The 9,890-nt window shown below is 36.4% G+C and overlaps 1 protein-coding gene across 1 annotated transcript; it reads right to left on the bottom strand.

The window, feature by feature from the left end:
- Positions 1 to 6,456: 6,456 nt before the first annotated feature.
- On the bottom strand, positions 6,457 to 7,689 carry LOC133734531 (putative F-box protein At4g17565). The gene has a single exon (XM_062162165.1). It carries the CDS (start codon positions 7,687 to 7,689, stop codon positions 6,457 to 6,459), a length of 1,233 nt encoding a protein of 410 aa, XP_062018149.1.
- Positions 7,690 to 9,890: the final 2,201 nt, after the last annotated feature.

The following is a 9,890-nucleotide window of genomic DNA, read 5'->3' on the forward strand; positions in this document are numbered from 1 at the left end:
GTAGTTCAGGTTTAGGGTTGACCTACTAGATCGAAACCCAAACGGCGACGAAAATAGCTGAAATTTTGAACACAACCATTTATTCTTATCATGATAACATCCTACGGTCGATTTTGATAAAGTCTATTTCCTACGCATTGTTGCTTATGGAATGTATACTTTTCATTATAACTAATAAACTAGTTATACCACATTAGTAGACATATAAGAATTTTGTGCAATCCAAAAAATAAAAATTGAAAATTGATAAATTTGACATTACCCATATATTTATAGCGTATTAATAGGTATGGTGTAAAAAAATTAACTCAATCCGTCGTTCTTTCAATATCAAATAAAGTGGTTAACCTTATATATACATATACTACCCTAAGGGGAGTAAAACCACGAGGAGATAAACTTTTCAAAATTTTTACATTATTTGGTATACCTCATATTCATGAGAGTATGAGAGCTGACAGATCGAAAAAATAAGTTGCGAATGAGCGGTTATGAGCATATTAGTTTTATGTGGTATTTAGGGTTCAGGGTTGATCTAGTAGATCGAGGCCTAAACGATAACAAAAATAGTTGAAATTTTGACCATAATTATATCTTCTTATCATGATAACATCTAACGGTCGATTTTGATAAAGTCTATTTCTTCCGCATTGTTCCTTGTAGAAGGTATATTTTTCAATACAACTAATAAACCAGTTAAACAACATTAGTAGGCACATAAGGATTTCGTTCGATCTAAACAATCGAAACTGGAAATCAATAAATTTGGCATTACCCATCTATTTATAGCGTATTAATAGGTATTGTGTAAAAAAATTAACCCGATCCGCCGTTATTTTGACATGAAATAAACCGGTCAACCCTTTAAACGTTTCTACTTCCCTAAGGGGAGCCGACCCTTGAGGAGATAAAATTTCAGAAATTTTTACATTACTTGATACGGATTTCTACCCATGAGAGCATGAGAGTTTATAGATCAAAAAAATAAGTTACGAGTGAGCGGTTATGAACATATTAGTTTTATGTAGTATTTAAGGTTTAGGGTTGATCTACTAGATCGAAACCCAAACGACGACGAAAATAGCTGAAATTTTGAACACAACCATTTATTCTTATCATAATAACTTTTTTTGTTTTTTTACAACAGTATCCACGGTAATCTGTGGGAATATTCAAATATTGAGCGGGAATAAATTGATTAGCCCGCCCTTATTTTTTGAAAATAAATAATTAGTCATTAGCTTTTATTTTTATTGATAATAGTTTTCTTTCAAGTTATTTTGCCACAGAAATCCGTGTGAAATACTTATATAAGAACAATAGCCAAATTTAATCAATCTGCTAATTATAAGCAGAATAACCACGGAAATCCGTGTGAAATACTTACACAGTTTGCAACTGATTTCCGTGTGTATTTACCTCGGTAACTACTAACTGTCATGTCAATTGTCAGTCGATTATTTACACGGAATTCTGTGTGTAGTCTCATTTTTCACACGGAATTCTGTGTGTAGTCTCCTTTTTCACACGGAATTCTGTAGCCAATTGTTCTCTTCACACGGATATCTGTGTCAATATTTTCACACAGAAATCCGTGTGCATTACTCATTTCACACAGAAATCTGTATCAAATACTTATTGTAACGGAAATCAGTCCCTCCGTAATTCACATAACAAAAAAAAATTAATTATTTCGAAATAAACTAATTTCTAATACGTACAGAAATCAGTGTGAATTGATCTTCACACAGATATCCGTGTAAAAATATTTTACCGTTTACACAGACATCTGTTACTGTTGTTTATTCACACGGATTTCCGTCGATATTGTTATTGTATAAATTACTGTGAGCCTAATTATGCTTTTTACACACGGATATCTGTGTCAACATTTCACACAGATATTTGTGTGTTACTCATTGCACACAGAAATCTGTATCAAATACTTATTGTAACGGAAATCCGTCCCTCCATAATTCACATAACATAAAAAATTAATGATTTCGAAATAAACTAATTTATAATACGTACAGAAATTAGTGTGAATTGATTTTCACACAGATATCCGTGTGAAAATGTTTTAGTTTTTACACAGATATCTGTGACTGTTGTTTATGCACACGGATTTCCGTTGATATTGTTATTGAATAAATTATTGTGGGCCCGATTATGCTCATTTCACACGGATTTCTGTTAGTATTTATATTTCACACGGATTTCTGTGGCTTTTAACTACAGTAAATCCGTGTGTGTTGTTATTTTGCTAGTAGTGCCATGGGGAACAACGTAGGGGCCGTGACCACTTACCCAATTTGAGCCTAAAAATTGCCCACTTACTCCACTAAGAGTTTTTTACTCCCATTTACTCAATCTAACATCTATTGATAGTATTACCCTCCTTAAACGGCTGCAAGCACTTGTCTCTCGCAAACCCAACGCACTTCTCCTTCGCCGTAGCCAAACACCCCTCAGTCTCTCTCTCCTCGCACTCCGCCCTCTGCTTCAACTCCGGCGCTTTCTGCCCAATTAGAAACCTCCACCACTGCAGCTTACACTTCCTCGATGCGCTGAGGGTGCACCCGATTCTCGACCCGGTCTCGCACTGGTGTAGGATCTTCGACTCGCACGCTCTGTAGGCGTTGGCCCAGGTTTTCGCGTCGCGGAATGCCAGCACGTACGGGCCGGACGACGAGTCGTTGGGCGAGCCGGTCTAATAAGATGGTCGTGGAAGCGGCGGAGAGCTCCTCGTCGATGTTGCTAGGTTCCGGGGTAGCCATTTTGAAAGGGTTTAAGGTAAAATTGGGGGAATTGGGATTTGGGTTTTTCAATATTGGATTGAATTGCTTAATCAGGTCTCTGGAATTGGTTGTGATTCAGTTGAGAGCTGCGAGCCGGTTGAGGTTTAAGGCTTGAAGACGAATGCGGATAATAGTTATGTTAAATGGGCTTCTTGGGCCAAGTATGAATATCGCGCTCCATGTTTTTCATGCCCAATTCGAGTTTGCAAAGTCATTGTTCTAAACTTCTAATGCTTGAAATGGAAACCAATTTACTAATGAAGATAGTGTAAACTTTTATTGGCTTTTATTGGGGTCTATTGGGGGGCAATGATATGATTATTGAGGGCAATAATATGATTATTGGAGGGTAATAATATGATTATTGGGAGGCAATAATATGAGTATTGGGGGGCAATAATATGCATATAAATTGATCAATTGTGCCTGTAGTGTATTCATATTGGTTTTGGGAGTTTATGCAATTCACTAGAGGGCAATAATATGATTATTGGGAGGCAATAATATGCGTATTGGGGGGCAATAATATGATTACTGGGGGGCAATAATATGATTACTGGGTATTATTAGGGGGCAATAAATTCAGACGCCGGAATCCGGTCACCGGATTCCGGTCATCGGTTGCCGGATTCCGGTCACCGGTCGCCGGAGTCCAATCACCGGTCGCCGGAGTCCGCCACCGGAGTCAAGTAAGGTCTCCAATGACTTATTTCTCTAAGTGACAAAAAAGGAGAGGGCAAAATTGTCCAAAAAATAAATAAAAATGAATTAAAAAATACTTAATTGGGTATTAGGGAAATAATCTCTTAGAGTGTTTGGGTAAGTGGGCAATCTCTTAGAGTGTTTGGGTAAGTGGGCAATTTTTAAGCTAAAATTGGGTAAATGATCATTTCCCCAACAATGTATATGCTTGTTAAACCCAAACGATCTGATCACATGCTTCAAACAATTTGTAAATTGTGACTTTTACAAGATGTGTGCATCGGTTTTGGTTTTGGTTTTGTTTGTTTGTTTGTTTTTTTTTTTTTTTGGCAAAATGCAATGAAAGAATGATTGTGATGAAGCTCATGCAAGTGGTTGATAGCTGACAGAGAACTCAATAAATGTGTGCAGAAACAGAAATGGACAAGAATAACAAAACTGAAAAAGCTCCTGGAAAGATGAAAAACACTTCAATAACATACCGATACCTATTGCTTAATTGGCACCAGTACTAAAATTGGAAGCCAACATGCTATCATCATGTAAAGTTAGACTAGCAATTCAAATGAAACATAGTATAGCTGTAAGATATTGAAAATTGCCTTTTAGGTGATGGCAGCTTAATTTCAATTGAATGTGGTACATGTGCACTTGTGCAGATAGGTGATAGATCCATTTCCACTGCCACTAATAGCTTATCTTTCTAAAAGATTGCAAGTCTATGCTGAAAGTTCACCATTCTCATCAGGGTCCTCTCTCCAATTCCACGTAGGAAGCCCATTGGCAGCAACTGCCTTTTCGAGTCAAACAGAAAATTTCTATAAAAGCATCCAGCAACCAACTCAAAAAACAGCTCTCAAGATCATCCAGCACATACATACCAAAATTCAAATTGCAGCAAAAGACAGGCTAGACTAGAGGAAGCACACCCAACAATATTAAAAAAGAATTAATGGTACTTATTCCTTCCATGGGTTCAAATGAATCAAGACCTGTAAAAGTTTCCAAACATCCTTAGCAAATTAAGAATGTTCAAAATTTCTTTGTTGACTATGTGGCCCGTATGGCCCATATTGTCTCAATTAATTATATTTAACTAAAAGATTTTTACGTAGGGCGGACGTATTACGTAAAGCTAACCAAATTGCACTGATATTGTCCCAACTTATATTACATAAACACAAGAACCAAAATGCATGCTAATTAACTAGTTCATATTAACAGAAGATAAGACACATACCTGATCGATGTAGGGAGGAGTCGAATATCATTTGTGCAAGTCTTAGTCTTCTGCAGGTCTTTAAGTCCGAGTAATCTCTAAATGGGGCGAGTGATTGTAGAACTCATTGTCTAGAAAATGCAGAGACCACAACTTATATAAAGGTTGATATAATATTAAGATTCTTCCCATAAAAGTAATCTTATTACTAAAGTAATTACTCCTCTATATTATGTACTGATATACATTACCTTACATTCAAGTATATTAAGTCTCCTTAATCAGTATTTGTGTGTGTATTGTAATGTATAGCTCTAACGCTTCCTTAGGAGCATGGACGTCTGATCATCTTTCCCAAGAAGCCGAAGCTAGGGTGACCAAAGGGTTCTAAGAACAAATTCAAGAGTGTCAAGCTGGATGAGGTTGAGGTGGTGCCTCGTCCTCAAATGAAAGGCAGAAAGAGAGAGAGATTTCTGAAGAAGCTTGATGAGGAAACTACTATGGGGACCACTGCTGTTGAGGAGGTCAAATCTGTATTGATAGAGGGAGTCTGCTTCAGATATTTCTGAAGTGGAGACACCTAAAACTTCATTGATTAATATGGATGTAGGGTTGATGCTATGGTGGATGTGGCAGTCACTGGTGAGCTTTCTACTTCCTTTGAGTATGCTTTTTATCCCGGTTGAGGAGGTGATTATCTCAACTGAGTAATTTACTTGAGTGGGGAATATCGACAAGGGAGAAGCTGCTTTTGGTTAATTTACTTGTTTTTGGGTAGCCTCGTTTTTGGTTTTTGCATTTATTCCAAAAGGATAGGTGTGCTAGGGGTGTGTATAGGGGTGTACTTTTTTTGTGTACTGTAATTCTTGCTGAATTTCATACTAAATGATCTTTTCAACTCAAAAAAAAAAAAAAAAAAAATATATATATATATATATATATATATATATATATATATCTAAGCAATCCGAGTCATGTCATTCTTAAGTCCTTAAATTGTTATTATAATTACTTCAAATAGATAATGATGTGTCCACGAAATTGCAAGAACGAGCAACTGCGAGTCTGGGACCATCTACTAAACACCCACGCAAATGTTTGCAAATAGTCCACTCTATTGGATAGTGAAAACTCTACATTAGTGAAGTGACAAGAAAATTATCAGTGAGTTGCTTATTCCCAATATTGTCTCAACACCTGATGATTATTTAAGAACTAGATCACATTTATATTTAGCGCCTTCTTCCTCAAATTATGTGTGTGTGTGTGTATAATGTATTCCTAATCTAAAAATAGAAAAATTGTTGATGCTTCTTTGTTTTCCAAAAGTGGGATGGTAGGCATTGGGATTGTTGGTGGAAACAATACGGGGAGTAGCGTAGCTTAGCTTTCATCGATGTTTTGGTTACTTGAGTGAGTTTCATTTCTAGCTTATTTTCTTGCGCTTATACTCACTTATGTTACTGGGCCAATGTATACAAATGACAAATGAGAAGATAATTTTCCAAAGAACATAAAACTGAGAAAATAAAAAGAAAAAAAAAGGAAGAAGAAAAAAGAAGAAAATGAGAGCTAGAGTTCTATTTCTTCTTGGTTATGGTCTTAATCTTACATGTATGAAAAAGAAAAAAGAAATACAAAATAAAGATACCTAATTTTCTAATTTTCTAATCCAACCAAAGGAATATTACTTTGCCTTGAAGTGGCAAATTAAGAAGGAATAGAAAAAAGAGTTGCTCACATTTGAAACGTCGGCACAACCCATATTGGTAATCGATCAGTCTTCTTTAACAAGATGGAAAGATGTGAAGACATTTTATCTTGAACATTATACACACCAACATGAAGACTTTTATCTTCCAAGTTATACACGCCAAAATCATGAGGTCCACATTCCTCGACTTTTATTCTTATCCTAACATAATCATGGTTGAAATATATGCAATTTGGCTGACATCCTGGAAAATGTGAAGCAACTACGGATATTGAAGAGTTGTCCCCCAAAAAGATTGCAACATCGCCTAAGGTCTTTTTCTTTTTCCACCAAAACTTATCGAAATCTAATTCATATACTTCGAATTTCAATGTTTCACGTGTGCCAGGTTTGTGAGTAATGTCTCTTTGAACCATCAACAATTTTCCCTGAGTTGAATCCACGAGATACGTCATGGTGTTTACATATCGACGATCTTGTCTAACAGCTGGTGCCACACGTTCTACATCAGAGCAGAAATTCTGTCTCATTTTCTTTTTCGTTTTAGAGTTGTTCCCAGTGGCAATATCGAAAGACAAAAGCTCGCCACGTTGACCACGAACAGCATAGCACGTCTCTTGAACAATAGCAACATCATAAAATGGGAACCACCTTTGATCAATGAAAGTCCATTTTGTGTCTTGACCGAGTCTAATAAAAGCCAATAGGCATCTGTGCTCATATATGACAGCAACAATGCAATCATTTGTGTTTAATATTGGATCAGCTGAAATTGTAGCCCTGAACGCATAATGAGCAAACTCTCTCTCCCAGATGTCCTTTTCGTTTTCGGGAAATTCCGTGGTTATTGGAGGAAGGTGAATGATAGAATTTTCTTTCTTTCTCGTGCCTTTAACCCTAAAGAAGGGATTTATTAAGGTTACTGCAAAATTATTCCTTATAGCTATCAACCATCCTTTGGAAGACCCACAAAATCGCACATTTGGCATCTCTAATTGCAAATCAAGGACCTTATTATTGATGAAGTTGTATACATTCCAAGTATTCTTGCCCTTTTTGGTAGAACTAGAGATTAACAGCATCGGAGGACGATTATAACGTAACATCATCTTAGCCTTGACGGTGCTCTCCTTTGCAACGTAATTCCATGACCAACAAACAAGACTGAAATGCAAGTAATCCGACACCAACTCCAACCTCTCTAAAATTGAATCCAATATGCCGTCGGGCAATTCTGCCCAATCTGAGATAGACATACCTCTTAGTAGTATATGTTGAGATCTATAAAATCTTATTAGGGATCGATGTGTAAGATATAGAACTTGTCTTCGTATAAAAGTGTATTTATAGGGGAATAAGATAATTTCTTACTCCCACATAGAGTGGCATGGAGAATACTCAATGGATTAGGGAAACTTGTTTCCAATAAGAATTAGGGAACCATTTCCTCGTTTCTTTAGGGAGTCCCATATCCTAATATATTTGGAAATCATACAAGCAACTTCTTTTCAATACCATAATACAAAAAATTATAATCAATTATATTTTGACTCTAACTCTGAATAAGGATCTAGGTCTTTCTAAATGTACCCAGCAAATTTCTATGTTGACCCAGCAAATCAATTTTGCATAAAAAGACAATTATATCTTCATACGAAATGACAGTAATAGTCATGGTAAATAAACATAATAACAAATTCTTCTGTACCCAACAATTCTTTTAAAGGTCTTCAATGAAAAGAAAGAAAACAAATGGTTTCAGCAAAAACCTGAATCCCCCAATTTTAAAGTGAGGCATGTCTCTTTGTGAGGATTTTACAGCTTACTAACGGCTTGGGGACGACGGTCGCCACCCCGATGTTGCCGGCTTCTGGAAATCACGTGGCATTCTTATGGTAGACACTGGTGGTTCTCCTTGATGAAAAGACACTCCCAGATTTGCTGGGTCTGAAATCACGCGGTACTCTTATGTCTAATCATGTTCAGAACCCCCAAAAAAAAAAGTTGGAAAGTTGGCCATAAGTGGATCTCTCCAGATTTCTTATTTAAGAAGTATTTGAGCACCAGCACGGGCATCATTTGATTCAATCATATTCAAGCTTCATATATACTCACCATTTGTAGCTTTAGGTATTATATTGTTATTACTATAATTATTATATACATTCATGTACTATTGTATCAACAGAGGGTTTTCAGTTTCTACTCCAAATGGAGATGTGGGTTTTGCTGGGTTCGTGATTTGCTGGGTGTGGGTTTTGTTGGGTTTGTGATTTACTTGGTGCAATTAGAAAGGGTATTATTGGAAAAGATTATGGGTGCAATTAGAAATTCTATTATTTTGCTGCGTGTTAAAAATTTGGTGGGTCTACATAGATATTTGTTGGGTAGATTTAGAAAGATCCCTGAATAAGCCCTATATTTCAGTCTATTTTAGCTGTTCTTTTCACTCTAGGAGAACTAGTTGACTTGGTCTTTAGTCACTCTCGTGCCAGGCACATGAGTTACTAATTAAACCTGTTTTGAGTTAATTAGGTAATTAGGATTCTATTAGTTGAACGACTACATGATGGCGACGTGGCCTTATCTCTTAGCTGCTTCTGGGTATAAATTAAGCCTCTTTGTAATCCATTAATTTCTCATTATTGGATCAATATATCTCAGTTATTTTTCTTTGCTTTCATTCTAGTTTCTCTTGCAATTTGCTCTGTTAGGGTTTTTGTCCTAACAATATATAATTCAAAATAAGCCCTATCTTAATTAGTTTCCATCTCCTCCTTGGAACCACAGCTGAGAAAGCTGTTGGACTGAGGGGTGTAGGGAAAAACGATGTGGTGAGTGCCAGTTTTTACATTTTTGTTTTATACAGAAACATTCAAATTAATATAATTGAGCCCAATTGGTGTTCAAGTCTCTATACTCCTATATAAGTCTCTGTTTCTATTCAGTGTGCAGAATGTGGTATTACATATTCACGCAAGGATTCGAGAGTCACTTGGTGCACCACGAAGAAGAAAAGCAAAGCCAGTGCAAAGAAAAACAGGAAAATGAACATGGCATGGGGGAAGGGGATTGTTTTCCATGCGACTTCGATCAGATGCGCAGAGAGAGAGAGAGAGAGAGAGAGGAGCTTTTGCTACTATGACTAATTCTAGATTTCTTATATTATTAGTCTATGAACCTCCCTTTTCAACAAAATTGTGTTATTCGAAAAAAAAAAAAAAAATTGTGTTTTACCTTGGCTTCAAAATTTGCCCGATTTAACCTAATTTTTTTTTTTTCAATATCGTTGTGCTTTTTATAAGTATGTTCTGAAAAGAACTTTAAACGTCGTGAGATCCTCCAACATATCATAAACCCGGGGGTTCTTTAGGATCGATCCCAAGAGGCCCAGGGCCAAAGACCTCCCATTAGTTTATTCACATAACAATGTTTGAAGTGAGTTGGTGGACTTTTC

The sequence above is a fragment of the Rosa rugosa genome, chromosome 1 (genome assembly GCF_958449725.1).
Source record: "Rosa rugosa chromosome 1, drRosRugo1.1, whole genome shotgun sequence".
Classification (NCBI taxonomy): Eukaryota; Viridiplantae; Streptophyta; class Magnoliopsida; order Rosales; family Rosaceae; genus Rosa; species Rosa rugosa.